The 18,116-nt window shown below is 35.6% G+C and overlaps 1 protein-coding gene across 1 annotated transcript; it reads right to left on the reverse strand.

Annotated features, from left to right (window-relative positions):
• Positions 1-1,602: 1,602 nt before the first annotated feature.
• LOC105335187 (guanine nucleotide-binding protein G(q) subunit alpha) lies at positions 1,603-17,114 on the reverse strand. The gene is made up of 8 exons (XM_011438969.4): positions 16,778-17,114; positions 8,111-8,295; positions 6,516-6,670; positions 5,378-5,506; positions 4,718-4,847; positions 3,960-4,113; positions 2,398-2,505; positions 1,603-1,916 (listed from the first exon to the last, which is right to left on the reverse strand). Exons 1-8 carry the CDS (start codon positions 16,893-16,895, stop codon positions 1,834-1,836), a joined length of 1,062 nt encoding a protein of 353 aa, XP_011437271.1. The 5' UTR covers positions 16,896-17,114; the 3' UTR covers positions 1,603-1,833.
• Positions 17,115-18,116: the final 1,002 nt, after the last annotated feature.

The raw sequence follows: 18,116 nt of genomic DNA on the forward strand, positions 1-18,116 counted from the left end.
AGAACTTCACTTGAAATTGTTATGATATTTCTATAGCATACTTTCAACTTTGAACTCTAACACAACCCCCCCCCCCGGAAACTTTATTTGTGGACTTGTTAGGGGGAACATTTCAAAACACGGAGGAGTAACTTGCTTTGTATCTAGGTGACAGGCTGACATAATTACTCTAAAGATGCCTTAAGGTTCTTTTAATCAGTCAGTAATAATTATACACGTACATATACAAAACACACTCAACTGAAGTTGTGTGTGCCTTCATATTGGGCTCTCGGTTTTCAGATCATTCACAAGATGGATTTGAAAAGAAGAAAAAAATATATATAAATATTAAACCTTGCTGTATGAACATTAGATATAAACACACAAAGAGAACAGAATAAATCCTCAAATTATACAGATTTTCATTATGCACAGAATAAGATTAAAACTAAACAACATTCATAAACAAAAAACAAGGACGCATATCGTCTCTGCACATTTGTATTCATAGAAATCAGTCTCTCTCTCTCTCTCTCTCTTTGCCTTTCTCTCTATCATATGAAGCAATAATGTCCCCTAGGCCATGGTCAATCAATTACGAAAAAAAAAAAAAACAATTTAGACCTAGGGAAAAAAAAATTATAAATCACAGATCCGATCTCCTCCTAGACTGTAGTGTAAGAAACACATTTAAACTTGAGTTATATATATTTATATATATATGTATATGTGTATAATTTTTTTTTTAATCCCTTGGCAATTTTACAAGAATTACACCACAATATTGAGTTCACATCCACAACACACAATTTTAGTACTGGTTTTGTCTCTTAGTCACCACAAGGGGGTTCACAGGGGGGGGGGGGGGGGGGGGGACATGAGGACATGAAAAAATGGGGGGGGGGGGGGATTGGGGAGGAAACAAAGTTGGAAGAAGGGTTGAGGGTCAAATGGGGGGAGGGGGAGGGGGGTTATTTTCAAACACATCTGTTGCAGGATATGAAAACAGACATAACTGGTGCTTCTGATGGTGTGTTAGTTTCTCTCACTTCCGTTCCTATATCGATAGAAATCTCTCCAACTTTCACAGCCTCTTTGAAAAACAGGTTGTTTCTTGCCTTTTTTATTTCTGTGTGTGTGTGTGTTTTTCCTGATTTGGACCAGTTTTTAATTTCACAACACATTTGCGTATAAAAAAAAAAAAATAAGAGAAGGAAAAGAATTCCCCAAATCCTCTTCTGAATCTGTCGGTATATTTTTCTCAATCGAATGCCCATCTGAATGCAACAACATCTTCAACGTCCTCTGCCATTAGCTGGTCATCAGGGGGGGGGGGGGGAATTAAAAAGAATTACGGTGTTGTAACACAGAAAAATAAAAAAAAGGGGGCTGGGCCAAAAAAAAAAAAAAACCCGTTGAAAAAAATGCAAGGAAGGGGGCTAAAAAAAAATCGGCTGTTTGCGGCTTTGAAATGGATCCCCAACACTGCCTATCGCGAGATGATGAAGATATATTCATATATATATAGATGTATATATAATATATATAAAAAAATTCTCAGGCTCCTCTTAATCCACTCACTGGCTGTGCATCGCACCATGAGAAAACACTGCAAGTTCATTTGTTCCTTTTTTTTTGTAAATTTTTTTTTTCAAAAGTTTTTTTTTCTCATGTACAAGGACACTTTTCAAGGTTTATTTTTTTGTGTGTGTGTATGTGTGTGTGGTCAGTCAAAATTGACCAGGGTCAAAGTGAAAAATGACCTTGACCTATTGAGATCGAAGCGTCAGTTAACCTTTCGACCTCCAGGTTTTTTTGTTTTTGTTTACATGACGTGCATCCACACAGTAATCACACAAGGTTGTATTCTTTTAAGTTAAGCTGTAAGATGGTATCCTTGACTGCAGCAAACACAAAGCGGATATTATCTGTGTCTGAAAAATAAAACATCAACAACAAAATTACTCAATCATATCAAAGCGGATATTTCACGAGTCTGATATATAAATTGATCTTTTAAGCAGCGATAAAAACATATCTTTTTTTGGGGAGTCAATCTTGACTATATCTGACTATCTGTGGAGGAACATATATAAAATTCATCTGTGTGAGAATTTCATGACCCCCCCCCCCCTCCCCCCAAAAAAGGGAAGGCCTTACAGAGATTTTTTTTTTAAATGTGTCAGAAAAAAACTTTCAACATTATGAAAGACTAAAATTTTAGATGTCACAGATAACATAAATAATTCTTACTAACAATCCCATAAAATATAACAGGATTTCTCTTAACATGTAAACAAAATACATACACACACAAAATATTTAATCATTGGAAATAGAAAGATAGACCAGACCTTGCATCTTCAAGAAATAAACTGATTTCCTGTAAATGTTTCGAGTATTGAACTATCTTACCTGTTGCACAGGTGAAGTGAGAATAAATAATTTTGTCAGGGTCTGGATTTAGATCCACAAACATCCGCAGTATAAATTCTCGAGCAGCTTGGGCGTCTTTCTTTGCACCTGAAAGTTAAAGTGTCAGACTCCAGTACCATCTTTAAATAACAAATAACATTGTATAAAAATATCACATTACCATTGTCCCAATGTTAAATGTATGGCCGAAAAAGATAATAGAGTTATTTCCCTTTGATCAATGTTTTTAGGATGACTCCTGTCGCACATCTCTTTCAGTCTTTCATTTCTTAAAATCATTTACTTTTTGGTAGAAATAAATAAATTTATTGAATATTGATGGAATAACCAACAACTCTTTTAAGACAATTGCATTACGAATCTCTTTTAAAATATGACAAAACAGTAAATGTTTAATATACTTTGGAATCATTTATATTCATGAGGGCCAGTTTTCGTGGATAGTGGATTTTATGCATATTGGTCGAGATGTAAATTTGAGGATGCTTCGGTTTTCAGGTTCAGTAAGAAACAGAACTCTTTCTGAATTTGTTTTAGTCAAAGATGTAAATTCATGAAGGAGGGCTATCAACGAAAACCAAGAAAATTGAACCACCATGAATTCTCATCATCCCACAGTAACTTGGTTTCATTAATTTTCATAGACATCAGTTCTTGTGTATCTATTGTAAATGACAGGTTCAACAATATGGAAATTCACGGCACTGCTTTTAAAAACATCTAGTTTCCTGGATCAATGACAAAAATCCAAGAAAATTGGAATTCAACGAATATTGATGTAATTACTGTAGGTCTTCTAATCGTCTGCCAACGTAAGCTACATAAATTTGCTTTACATAAGAACAGTATATAGTCATCGTAAAAAACACTTGTACTGATGGTGTTTTAACAGAGACACTTTTTGCCTCTGCTTGGGTTTAAACTCCGGTCCTCTGGCATGCCAGCTAAAAGGTTACTGTAAACATACTACATTTGGCTGTGTATTCTTTTTGGCGTTTTTGGCGGAATGCGGCTCTCGCTAATTCAAGTACATCGCTAAATGAAATGCATATATATGTACAAGAAGTCACATTCAGGAATACGCTAATTTAAATCCACGAAAACCTGTTCAAAAACTGTTTTCCGCCAAATATCATACACGCAAAAAATATAATACGTTTACAGTAACTTACAGGCCAGAGCTAGTAGAAATGCCATACACCTGACTATACCACACACTACTACACCAAAAACTTCGGATTATACCTCGCGACTAGAACAATTCCGTAGTTATTGTAATAAGACTTGTATACTGTGGTTTCATTAATATTCAAGGGTGTCAATTTTCGTGGATGAAGTGAAAATCACTGTTTCAAGGATACGTAAATTCGTGGCCAATGACCCTATCAATACAAAATATTAGTAGACATTGCTGTTCAATGAATATTTAATTTCAAGGATAAACTTAACAACGAAATCAACGAAAATTGGTATTCAACGAATATTGATGAAACCACAGTACCAAAAACTTGGGATGGATGAAGCCAACATGGCCGACTTACCATCAAATTCCGGGAAGTAATCGACCAGGTGTGATAACATGATTTTCTCCTCTAGTAAGTCTTTTTTGTTAAGAAATAGGATAACTGAGGAATTCTGGAACCATGGATACGTGATGATCATCCGGAAGAGGGCCTTGGACTCCTCCATACGGTTCTAAAAATAGACAAAAGGTTCTATCAAATACTGTAAACGTATTACATTTGGCTGTGTATTCTATTTAGCGTTTTTGGCACAAAACGGCATCCACTAAATCAAGTACATCGCTAAATGTAAAATATGTAAGTAGATAAATAGTTACATTTAGAAATGCGCTAAATCAAATCTATGCCAATTTGTTCAAAAATCATATTCTGCCAAATATCGTACATGCAAAATATAATACGTTTACAGTAGTTTTCAACACAATCTTATTCGTTCAACTTTTAACTAAAACCTAAGATGGAGCCTCCATAACAATAATGGAGATCATTAAGAGTTTTTGGATGAATAACAAGGCCATCTATGACATTAAACAAATGCAGATACTCTTAATCTTCCACTTTTTATAAAATAGCCAGCTAGATTTCGATCACTGACAGAAAGGTTAACTTTTTAAACCACTTTTTTAAGTGGCAACATTTAAACCAGTGACATCAAGGATCAAACCAAATGTCAAACCCCCGTGAAAATTATTGGTCTTTGCGCGTGTTCACTAAATACTTGAACCAGTAACCACTTTGTTCATAGTTCGCACCACTGAACCGCTCGGTGTGCTCACCTCATTGTCGGACTCCACTAGCACTTGGTCGTACTCGCTCAAGGCCACCAGAAACATGATGGACGTCACATTCTCAAAACAGTGGATCCACTTCCTTCGCTCTGACCTCTGACCCCCCACGTCCACCATTCTGTAACACAGGGTACAAAACCACTTAAAATCAAAGGCCTGAATGGATTCACAGACATCTTACGTAGGAAACAGTTTTAAAACGGTATAGTAAGTTTTAATTTTCTTTGAACTCGGATCAAATGCTATTTATTTTTTTACAAAAGAGGTAAGAAATTCAAATCAAGGATATTCGGTGTTGGCATACAAAGAAGGGATAAAGTCTGCACCTTTCAGTCTATTCCATTAAAAATGTATGCGAGTCAAAACATCATTATATGTTTGCCTAGAAAATAATTTCTTTTTGGATATATATATATATAGAGAGAGAGAGAGAGAGAGATATCGTTGCCCTTGCACAACTGTAAAAGTACAAATTTTTGCAACAGATTCTCATTTCATAGATGGATTCAACACATACTACTTTAGCAAATGTCCTTATGTGACGATAAAACCATCCAAATCATACCTACACTGTTCTGACATTTCACCTTTACCTGAATACATTACTATCCAAATGAATAAGACACTGAACCAAACACTATCCCTCACCTGAAGATGATACTATCCAAATCAAAGGGATATTCTATAATTCCCGTTGTGGGTACTCTTACTCTCAGTATGTCCTGTAACGTGGGTAGGTAATTCGGATTTGCGATACGATCAACGTCATCTAGATAACTGTAGACAGAAAAAGAAACCAAATTGTTAATAAATTAATTCTGGTTGTAACGCGCTTTCTGATAGGCTAAAAAATTATTTTATATCGTATAAAGAATGTTGCCTACGTCATAATAAGACTAACGTCAAAAACGTATCAATACGTCTGACGTTACATTTGAATTTTGTACAAATTAACCTCATTTTAAAGGTCAAATGACCAAATTGTTCATAAATACATGAATTGTCAGCAACAACTTCACACCTCCAACCAAAACCTTAACATTATCTTAACATACACAAGACAAATTTTTTTAAGCTTTTAAACATTTCCGTGATTCAAATTAATGGATTCAAATATGATTTCTCATTCTGATAAAAATGAATCAAAGTACTGAAGAACTGACGGGAGTTGATTTTGTCGATGTTTATTTATTTTAAAATCAATGATATGTTATTTTGCATGACAAGTATATGTAGTTTCTAATTTGAATTACGCACAGTTTTATAACATGAATTTTTGGACTTTTTCGACAAGAATGTCCAGAAACCCCCATATGAATCATGTAAAATAATATTTAAAGATAAAATAATTCAATCAAACTATGTATCAGTAATAGAAATATTTTCGAAAATTGTATGGATCCAAGCAATATTGAACTCTAGTCTCGTTCAACCAAATGCTCGGCTGACACCGTAAATCTCCGACTTAAGGATTTACAGGGACAGCCCAGCGTAGAGTTGAATGAGACTATATTGAACTCTGGCGAAGGTTTCGTCATATTGTAATCTCTAAAATGTATTACATATCAACTCTGTACATAAAAATACTTGGGTGAAAATTTTGTCATGGATTGAATTTCGTTGATAAAAACTGCCAACGAAAATAACGTAATTATATCCTCAATGAATATTTCTGCTTCTACAGTAATCTGAAAGTGGCAGAACTCTTCTTTTTAAGGAACTAGATATAGCCCATGAAATGGCCCTGACCATTAAGCCTTCTTGAATGCAGATACTGAATACTCACTATTTAGCTGAATCTGTTAATTGGTATTCTCTCCTACGGTCAAAGCACTCCTGGATGCCTTCATCTGCCCACAGGGCCTTGATGGCATGTACGTGGGGCTCGTCAAAGGTGGTGATGGTCTCGTAGTCGGCCTGTCGGACCAGTAGACTGTTCTCCTACAAAACACCGACCACATATACAGTCATGCAATGTTTCAAAAATCTATAAATGTGGAGCAAGTATGTCTTGGAATAATTTGAAGTTAAAAAATATACTGTAGATTCCTTATTAAATACGAGGTATAAATATTAACGGAAAAAGTCAAAAACACATCTCGGGGATTACAAAATCTCGCTTTTATTTTTTGGACAAATGTAAACTAAACAAGGGCACCACTAAGCGGAGCATCCCCTTGCGACATGACTTGTTGTAGGGGAGAATGCAATATTTCAGAAAATACATGGAACTTTGTCAGATCAAAATAAACAGGACACAAATTATTTCTTAAAACTAATTTGAATTCATAATATATATTTTATCCTAATCCCCAAGCTTTGTGGTGTATAAATTGGGGAGGGGGCTATATCCCCTCGCAACAAGTTGCGCGAGGGGATAACAAAACTAGACTTAGAGTTTGGCACTCAGATTTTATATTCTGGCGATTTGTTGCAAAGCGGTGGAATAGTGAAATAAAGTGTTTGCGTAAAATACAGAATCTACAGTATAAAATGGTTTCGTAGTCTGCATGTCAGGCTAGAAGACCTAGCATTTCTACAGACATGTAATAATTTACACAGACTTAGCACAGTGTTTTAAATTAACAGACATGTAATAAATTCAACATTTTACACAAAAACAGAGCACATATATATTATGTAATAATTTTGAATTTTTTTACATTTTAAATTGGCTCATAGTCTGCTTGTCGGGCCAGTAGATAATTCTCCTAGACACACAAAACATGATTAAACGGTCTTAAAAATTTAATCACATGTGTCATGCAATGATTTTGCGTTGTCTCAACATACAATCATGTATGATTGAAATAATCCAACATTGTTTTAGATATTAATAAATTGTCTTGAAATAAGGTTGTTTTGACGATAAAAAAATGAACCATTATTTTCGTCATGAATTAATTCAACACTTTACATTGCTTGTTATCACCTTATAAGGAGCTGAAAAGAGTTTTCTTTAAACTCCCTCCAAATACATACATGTACAGAAAAAAAATCCTTTTTCTTTGTGAATTTTAAATCAGTCGATAATAACCAGTAAGAAATACATTTTTATAGTTTCTTTGTCTGGAAATTTTAACTGGGAAGAAAACATCAATGTAATCATGGTGTACTGTAAATTCCTTATTAAACACGAGTACATAATTCCGCGAAACAACAAGTTTACATCAAATCGTGACAATATAAAATCGCAAACTCCAAATTCTTAGCCTTGTTTCATTTATACAATTTCTACATTTGTCCGAAAAATAAAAGCAAGATTTTTTAAAATCAGCGCAATGTGCTTCTTGCTATTTTACGCAGACATTAATTTCTCGCGTTTATTTTGGGAATCTACAGTAACTACTGACAATATAGTAACTCCGCGCTCGAACTGACCTCGTTGGCTGGATCACTATATGGTATATTGAGGGTATCCATGGCCCTAATCATGGATTGCATAGCCATGAAGATATTCTGGTACACGATTTTGATGAAGCCACTCCTATCCGCATCCGAGTATCCGGATCCATGGATAATTCTCATCTGCTTGATGAAGGTGCTTTTGCCACTTTCTCCAGTTCCTGCAATTACAACCGATAATTTTTTTTAAAATTTTGATTTAAAAATGTTTAAAAACCCTTAACATTAAGGCCATTTTCAAGTCGTATCACTGGATTTTCTACCTGATGCTTAAATTCAGTGCTAATTTCAGTTTGGGCCCCAAAAAATTTAACTTTATCAAAATGTTTTTAAAAAATAAATTTGTAATAAAACCAATCCTCAAGCCTTAGGACGGGATTTTTCCAACAGCTTCCTTACAGATTCATCCAAATTGAAAAGAATTGATTTTAAACAAAAGTGTTTAATATATGTATATATTTGAAATATGAGTCAACAATATCAAAAATTGCTAAAAACTTTCAACGTGTGTTCTGTTACCAGAACACAAAAATCTGCACCAGCAGAGAGAAAACCCAGCAATACATTAAATGTGTAAATGGTTTATGAATACATGAAATCGAACAACATAACACAACACTGTCATGACGGCAAAAAGTTGTGATCCAAAATATCAACCAACATATTGAGAGAGGCTTCCCACCAACCAAATTAACAACCTAACAAGTTTTGTGACCCTGACTTATCACGAATACCACTGGGGGTCAAGGTCATGGCAAAAATACAAAGTCAACTTATTTGGGAATCTTTGTAGCAAGCAATGAAGAACTCACATTACTTTGACAATGTGAACATCTTGTTCTTGAGAACAAAGATGTTCTTGACAACAGAGTTTCAGGAGCAGATATGAAATAAATCTGTGTGACCTTGACCTTCATCAATTCACTTAAGGTCAAGGTCATAATGAGTTATTGGTCATCATTGTAGCAAGTATGAGGATCCAATAGGGTTTTAATCTTTTGCATCTCTGGCTGGGGATTACTATCTGTCCTCTTTCTTGAGTGTTGACACAAAAGCACAACTGGGGTTGAATCAATCAAATCCAAACAAATAGAATCAAATTTTATTGATCTGAAAGCGAATTAGTTTTCTTTTAATCATCATACTTGTTATAGAGAATTTCTCAAAATCATAGGATTACGAAGTCAAAAAATGTTAAATCTACTAAAGGAATGCACCTGAACTTTTCGAAGACTTATTTCAACGCACATATTGAATGTTTTGAAGCAATTGTCTTTTTCACAATAATTTTATTCAGGTTTCCTTTTTACACTGAAAGTGCTGTATGAAGCAGAGACTTCATGTAATTAAGTACAAGTATTTCCATAATCACCTTAGTTCCAATTAATTATTTTGCCTACAGTTAGTACCAGTCAGTGCAAAGTATTACTAGTACTAAAATAAATACTACTCTACTGTCTTATGCCGCAGAGGGTTCCAGGGAATAAACATCCTTAAAGTACTGGCATAATGTAAATGCATATAGGGGCTTTCCCGACTTTTGCAAATTGGGTCAATGGTCCATAGAGAAGAGGAAACTTTCTATGAACTTTCTATACTTTTACTCTGTGTTTTTTTTTTCCTTTATATTCTATGAGCAAATTCAGAAATTAAGACTGATAATTAACATGTACCTTTTTTTGTCTTCATATATCCTATAATCATATATTGAAGGAAAAGGGCAAAATTTTTGAATGTTTTAAATAACCATAGTTGTTATTTTTCTGGTATCTTGATCAATAACCTCATGATCTATTAAAGGCTTAAAGCTTTATTATTTCCAGAGAGAAAAAAAAATATCCTTTCACCTCCTTCAATGAACAAAAAAAAAAGTCTGCCCCTCTTTAATGGCATCTCAGGTCCAGATGACCAGTTACAAAGACAATGGCTCAATTTTACAAGCCCAGCTGCATCAACCGCTTCTAAATTCCATTCATTTCTGCATACAAATCTCAATGTACTGTTAGTAAATCATAGATCAATACTAAGAAGACTTTCTACACTTCAGCAGTTTACACATCTTTTTTTTTCTTCACTTTTCACACATATTCGAAAAAATGAACTAGCAGCCCCGCCTTCCAAATCACACAGCTGTCATGGCAGGAGAAACCGGATCCGTCCAATTCCTACACACGAGAGTAGATCCTCTGGGTAACCACGGTTTCCTATCCACGGATAATTACGCCCATAATCCTATCAGTAGGGATTAGCCCCAAGCGGCTCCTAGCATCTCTGATGTCACATCACAGGTCAAAGGTCACTTCACCAGATGTGTCCAGTTCTAAGTGAAAAGTCCCTGGGTGTATAAGGCTCGCCTGGGTCCAGAAGTGTCCGGTAAGTAAAACATACAGCGTGAAGGTGTCCAGTATCATTGAACATACTGTATAATTGGGGGTTCATAAAACAAACAGATTAGTACCAACTGTCCAGTTTTCAGGCTCACCTGGGTATAATCTGCCAACTGTGTCCAATAAATAAAACAGACAGTAGGAATGTGTCCAATATCATTGCAAATATTGCAAAACTGGTGTGTTAGGCTCACAGGGGGATAAATTACACACAGAGACAACTGCATGAACTCAAATAGGTCAAATAATTTTATAAAAAGGGTCCCAACCTTGAACTATAATTTTACAACTTTGACCTTAACCAACACAGTAGCTTAACATTTAATCAATTTTTACACACCATGAGAGAAGTCAACATATCAACACTGCTATCTTAGTCTTACTTTATCAAAATGCCAAAAACATATTATTGGGAGTTTCAACTTTGACCCTATCTAATGGAAAACCTTGAACTCCAATACACTTTTACCTACTGTACATGAATTCTACATAACTCGAGACCTCTACGACGCAATTAACAAACATGCGTACTTAACTGCATTTGGTTCTGTTTTCGAACCTTTAGTAATCACTTAGTGATCACTGCCATCACTTAATACAGGAAACCGGTAATGGCATTTCCACATGTACACGTCTGCGACGACCCAACATACGAGGCAAGGGACAGGAATATGATAGCTGTTTTTGAATTAGGGAGTACTAACAGAAACTGATGATATAATCTGATTACAGTCATGACAGTGTCAAGTGGGATCAACAAGGGCACAAGGGAACTTTCATATTCAAACAACGCATTAAATTAGTTTATCTTTCTTCACATGACACAATTTTCAAGGTGAAAGTTGAAAGAAGTTACCATTATTTTTAATCTTATCTTAATTTTGTATTGTAATCACTAATGCATCAATTTTTCAAAAGGAATGACAAACATAAATAATTCAAATCTGAGCATGGTATTTCTTTTATCAGAAACCGAGAACATCTGATAAATTGTTTCAGATATATATATTTCTTAGAAAAAACAAATAATTTAAGTGGCTTGATTGCATGGACTTGACATAGTCAACAATCCACCCGTCAGTTTCACTAAAAAAATTTGATCTAATTTTTATCGTAAACCTATTAATACATGTATTTAGTAAAGAACCAAGCAAATTTGAAAGAGTTTAATCCAATCTGAAATTATTCCTGAATAATCTATCTATCCAATTCGAATTTATTCCTGAATAAACTACATATTTCTAAATAGAGCCACCCCCTGCCCCTAAGAGATTTAAATAGCCTATCTATGGCAATGCCCAAGCCATCCTCTTTGTGGAAACTGACCACAAAATACAATTTTACAAGCAATCACAAAACAGTGAAGTAATTTTGTCATTAAAAGGGCTTTGTGTATGTCAATAACGGGACCAACTTTTGTGTTTACTATTTTACTTGGAACAACAATTAAAGCATTGTATGTGTTCAAGCGCTGAATGAACAAGTAACAATCTTTTGAACATCAATGGCCTTGAATGTTCAACATGTTCCGGTACAACGTGGATCCAAGCTTGTAGACGGTGGAACCCCCCCCCCCCCCCCCAATGACCCAATCACAGAAAAACAAACTGCCTTTTACAATGACAACAGCAATGGAGAAGGACATAGATAAATAAATCAATTTTGATATGGAGAGTTAATACAAGGTGATACTGCCTATGTAATTTAACCTGTGATTGCGAGATGAGGTTCATTTAATTAACTCACCTTAGATCTATACACCTGCTGGCGAGGTCACAATCCAGGTTAAATGAGAAACCGAAGATCACAAGTTCGTGGTCAAATCACCTGAGGTCACTGGTTCAGGTAAATTCACCTGAGGTCACAAGTTATTTATTTATATCATCATATTATGTGAAAATAGGAGCACATGGCTCAGTGGCCTAACATATGTTAGGCTAGTATCCCAAAGGTTGCTGGTTTGAGCCCTGCTGTGTTCACTTTATATTATCAGGGTTGTCTCTAAAAATTGAAGTAGAAGGAGGAAATGAAAAAGTAGAAGGGGGTCTGGGGGTCTTGCATATAGCTACATTGTGTTTGAAATGCAAAAATAGCCAGGTAAATAAGGCATTATAGGTGGGGGAATTCCCCACCTCCCGGGTCTTAGAGACAACCCTGATTATGTGTGTTTTTATACAATGCATTTTATCTACATTATGTCAGTCCACCCAGTTGTAAGTGGGTACCAGCTTTAGCCAAGGGTTAACCTGCGATGGACTGGTGTCCTGTTCAGGGGGAGATGACTCTCATCAACTTAGCAGTTAGCACAAAAACGCAAACTTCAGATAAGCACTGGCCCTGTGCGCCTTTGTGGCTCTGAGAATCACTGTGTGAAAATTTTAAGAAATACACCCAAATGTATGTTTGATTGAATGTTTTGAAGAAATACACCCAAATGTATGTTTGATTGAAGGTTTTGAAGCCCAATTCAATGGTTTTTTATATAAATTTGAACTTTTAAAAGATAAAAAGTGTCAAGAAAAAATTCTACTACAAAATTCTTTTCAATGAAAACTTCTATCAAGATTTTCGTACATATTGTGATGTGGCATTTCAATTTTTCCTGAAACATATTGATGATCGCACTTGTATTTTGTGGTCTGACGTTTCTGTTAAGAGTCCTGCCTTACAGAACGTTGACATATGTACAATATCTTGTACTTTTATGAATATAAAGTGTTCATAAATGAAATCATAGCTAGGTCTACCTGCAATCTTTTAGTTTTACAAAAAACATTCATGAAAGCACTTGAACATTTTGCGTGAAAATTACCTTAATACATCATAGTCCTACAATTTGAGCTAAAATTTTTCATATTTTTTCTCCGAATTCTACTACTGTACACACACAACAATGCTAAACCAAGACATCTGAAAGTTCCACTAAAATTTGCACATTAAGTTTAATGTGCGAGGCTGCATGAGCACACCATTCTTTGTTATGTAAACATGGGTTGTGCCCGATTTTTTTTCCTTGACCAATGCCCTGTGAAGATTTTGTTTCTGAGAAAATGCTACAGATCCTTACAACAATAAGTGTGACATGAAGGAGAGCATCCATAAAGATTTCCTAAGATCTTCAGACCAAGTGTAAGGTGGCGATCCTAGCTACACCCAGGTATTACACAACATGCAATTCCGTCAAAGCACCAACAATTCACATCGCCCCTCACATTATCATCATCATCATTCAATCAGCTGTTTGCATGTCTGCTCATCCTTGTGTCACAGGCAAAACATGCACAGATCATGGTCAACACTAGGCAGTAGGCAGATTAAAATTCTCTAGGTTATATGAACTCAAAATTCATTATACAATAATGGAGGGGGGGGGGAGTTATATGGGAAGGAGTAATGGAAAGCAGGTGGAACAAGCAAGTTAAAAGTGAAAATGTGATATTATTCATTTAAAATAAAACTTCTTAAAATTGGCACAACGCAGGAATCTTGAAATATTCACAAGGATATAAAGTCGATGACATTAGATTCCTTCCTTATAACCCCCTACCGACTCACCCATTCCTCAAAAGGAAATCTCCTAAATCGTGTCTTTAGGAAAAAAAATATTCACTTTTTAAAACAATGTCAAATACTTTCCACTAATGAAATACAACAGTTTTTCTAAGAGCTATAGGTGACAGTCGAGTTAAATGGAGTCGAGTAGGTCATTCAACTATTAGAACACAACTTGGTCCAACATCTGTCATTATATATCAATATGCTACAGAAATATACACTACACACTTAAAAAAAAGATTTTTGTTTTGACCCCTTTCAACCCCCACCCCCTAAAAAAAACTTGAACTAAGAATCACCCAGTCTTGATGACAGCTGCTATGCTATCATATCGTATACAGTGAAATCCAACTCTTGGTCGCTGTACTTGCATCCGTCTACTTGTGTATTCAATTTCTTTTCCTGATAACGGCAAACTGAAGTCAGCATCTAGTATATCTCAGTCAAAAAAATTGCCATTATGATTTCAAATCAAATTCATTCATTTTGAACCTCCCTCCCCCCCCTTCCCCTAATTTATTTTTGAATACCATGACAAGATCAAGAAGGGGGGGGGGGGTCAGTTATATTTGTCAGAATATTGGTACTTGTTAGGCAAATGGTGAAGAAAACTCTCTGATGCCCCCACACCCACCCTTCCATTAACATTTTGGTCACTGGGTATTAAGGACTGTCAAATCTTTTTTACAGTAAAGGGGAGTATGTAAGGGAAAGGAGTGTAACCCCTCTCAGGGTTGTCTCCAAGACCTGGGAGGCGGGGAATTCCCCTACCTATAATGTCTTAATTACCCGGCTATTTTTGCATTTCAAACACAATGTAGCTATAAGCAAAACACCCAGACCTCCTTCTACTTTTTCATTTCCTCCTTCTACTTTAATTTTTAGAGACAACCCTGCCCTCTAGAAAAAAAGTCCTTGATCTATATATAGGCACATCATGCAGTACTGAAGACTGTTGTTGAACAGATTGATTCCAAGCACAGATGTAAAACATCGTGACAGAAGCGTACATACAAAGCAAAATACTTTTACTGACCGATATAGTGTTAACTTTGGGTAAAAATCATCAGCATGCACTGTAAACGTAATACATTTGGCTGTGGATTCTATTAAGCGCTTTAGGCGTAATGCGGCTTCTGCTTAATAAAGTTCATTGCGAAATGCCATGCATATATATGTATAAGAATAGTCACACTCAGGAATACGCTAATTCAAATTCACACCAACTTGTCCAAAAACTAGTTTCCGCCAAATATCGAAGACACCAAATATAATATTATTACAGTATATAGATAGAGAAACACAACATACATTTATATACAAGAAATGAGGATGGCTTTTTACTCTAGACTTGCACTCTTTTGTTTTAACAATATTCCAAGATTCAGGGTTATCCTCTAACATCTGATGATGGAAAAAAGTCCCCTAATCTTGGGGGGGGGGGGGGTGTAACATTTCATTTTCTAGAGATCATCACTTGTGCAAGACCATTTTAACTGCAAATAAGTTTGTGCGTCTAATGTTTTTTTTCAAGATATATATAACTTGCTGGACAAGTTTGACAGCTTACCACATATTGTTTGACAAATTGTTTTGTCCACTATTCAGTGACGTACATACTATTAACATCAATTTTTGATATTTTTAAAACTTGTACTGCAAAAGTTTCATCACTCTGCCAAACTTGTCAAAACAGGCAATAGTTAATGTGTCTGTCAACACTTTTGCAAATTTTGCTATTGAATGTCATCATCTGTTCTATACCTAATACACTGAGTGTAAAATTAAGTTCATGTACTTTTCCAAAGAACATGGTTTCAGCTAAAACATGTCATTCGATACAGTTCTACAGTATTAATGAGTATTTAACACAAACATCATTATGTAGATGTAAACATCCCATTTCAAAGTCGTTACATGCATGCAATCTATTGTTACTCAATAATTTCCACATTATCAGGTGACTAGTCTAGGTTTCAGTTTCTCGAGATAAACTAAAAATAGGCTATTTTCACAGGGAATTTGGTTTTAACTAAATATTATCAAAATGGCGTGTACATTTTTGCCTTCTAAATTAGGTCAACTGACCCAATTTGACAGCCTGGATACCTTGCTATGTATTGCAACACCCGTGATGAGACAGTCTCAGGTGTGCTACACACAGCTCAGACATACAGACTTCAGGTCGTGTATGCATTCTCTATATACATTGTGATCAAAAACTTAATTATTCAAAATGGCGTCGAACATTGATGCTAAGGTTATCATTTTCGAGCGGCTTCGATGCTGTTGCAAGCCAAATTGCGTCTAAAGTACACCCCTGAAAGAGCACATAAAAGTTCTGGGTACATCCCTACGTGGTAGCCCAACCCATGCGCCAAACAAAACGTGCAAAGTTTACAATGGTGCGAGATGCTTTAACGCCAAAAAAGCATCAAACATTCATCACCAATTTTCACAAGATTTGGGGCGGAATTTTCATTAACCGGGACTCAAATCCTATTAAAGAATACTTGTGAGCTTTTTTCAACAAAATTACACCGTTTACAAATGCTATCTTGATGTATAAATGACGAAAACCCGGTTTATTTTCGTGTGAATCAAGACCTTAATTATTCAAAATGGCGGCGGGTTCGGGATCAGCATCTAAAGTCATCACTTTCATTGCCGTGTATGACCGGGGAAAAATGTCGCTTCTTACCTAGCAAGAGAAGTTTGAGCTCCCTTCGCTGGTTCCTTTTGTCTCGCCGAATTTCCCTCTCGATTTGCTCGTTAATTCGGCGTTGTTCCTTGGCTTCGTCGCTCAGACAGCATGCCATTTTTTCGCATTGACGATCGCTGGAGTCCCCCGATAAAATTCTATCTTCGTCGACTAAAAACGCTCAAGACCCAGCGTTAGGGGTAGCGATGGGGGGAGACTTACGCCGCGTAAAATTCACCCACTCATGGGGCTTATATTTCCCAAATTCAACCACTCAATTTAATGGCGTCCAAAGCGATATATAGCCTGTGTTAATAACAATATTCGGCCTCGACGTGAAATCTATCTTAGGGTGTGGTGCTGATGTTCCGAAGAACTCGACGCTTGCAATGGCCAATCGACTGCTCCCGCACACCTGCTAGCCCGGTTGCATCTAATTAACAAAAAATAAGAGTCCTTTTAATTGCACTCGATGGAAGGAAAATTCGGGAAACTATTCGTGTACAACTCAGGTCGGGAGATTTAATTGACGGCAAATACTGGTACACATCGGCGACGGTCCGCGGCAGTGTCCAATTGACGGAACAGCCAATCGGAACAGCCATTCAGATTGCATACGAAATTAGCAAGTTTCATTCAGAAATGCAGGATTTGCAGATGCTTCGTCGGTTGCATTATGGAGAAAAAATATGAATAAGCGCGAGAATTCATATTTTTAAAGAAATTGTTCGTAATATTTTTTTTTGGTTTGATATTTCTAATCATGCTGTGAATTTATATTTAGCCTACACGAAACCTGTATGAAAAACAGAGGAAAAAATCTATAATTATAATTATTTTAATTAAAAAAAAATGTGTATTGATTTTGAAAAGACACGAAAATTCAAAGGAAGAAAAATTTAAATTTATGACAATCATTGGTAAATTCACCGCTGAGAAGGCTATCGAAATGTGATATAATTATATCAATATTATATATAAATAATACCATCAGCAAATCTTAATGTGTTCTTTCTATAGTCTGTGGATTGGCTTTGGAATAATGCGAGAAATAAATGCCATGATAATCGAAAAAAATAAGGAAAATAGATATGGTTCGAACATGTGCATAAATTTTAGAATTTAACCAAAATCTGTTTTAATTATTTAACCTTTTATAGTGGGAATATGAAACTTCGAATAATGGATATATGGTATATGAACTCTTAATTATCAACTTTTTTAAAATTATTAATTTCGTGAAAATAATTTTTAAAAAGCAAACAAACAAATAGCAGATATGTAAAAAGTTCACGGGCCCTGTGAGTTCCGTAAGTTGACCAATTCAAACTACGCACGC

The sequence above is a fragment of the Magallana gigas genome, chromosome 1, assembly GCF_963853765.1.
Source record: "Magallana gigas chromosome 1, xbMagGiga1.1, whole genome shotgun sequence".
NCBI classification, from domain to species: Eukaryota; Metazoa; Mollusca; class Bivalvia; order Ostreida; family Ostreidae; genus Magallana; species Magallana gigas.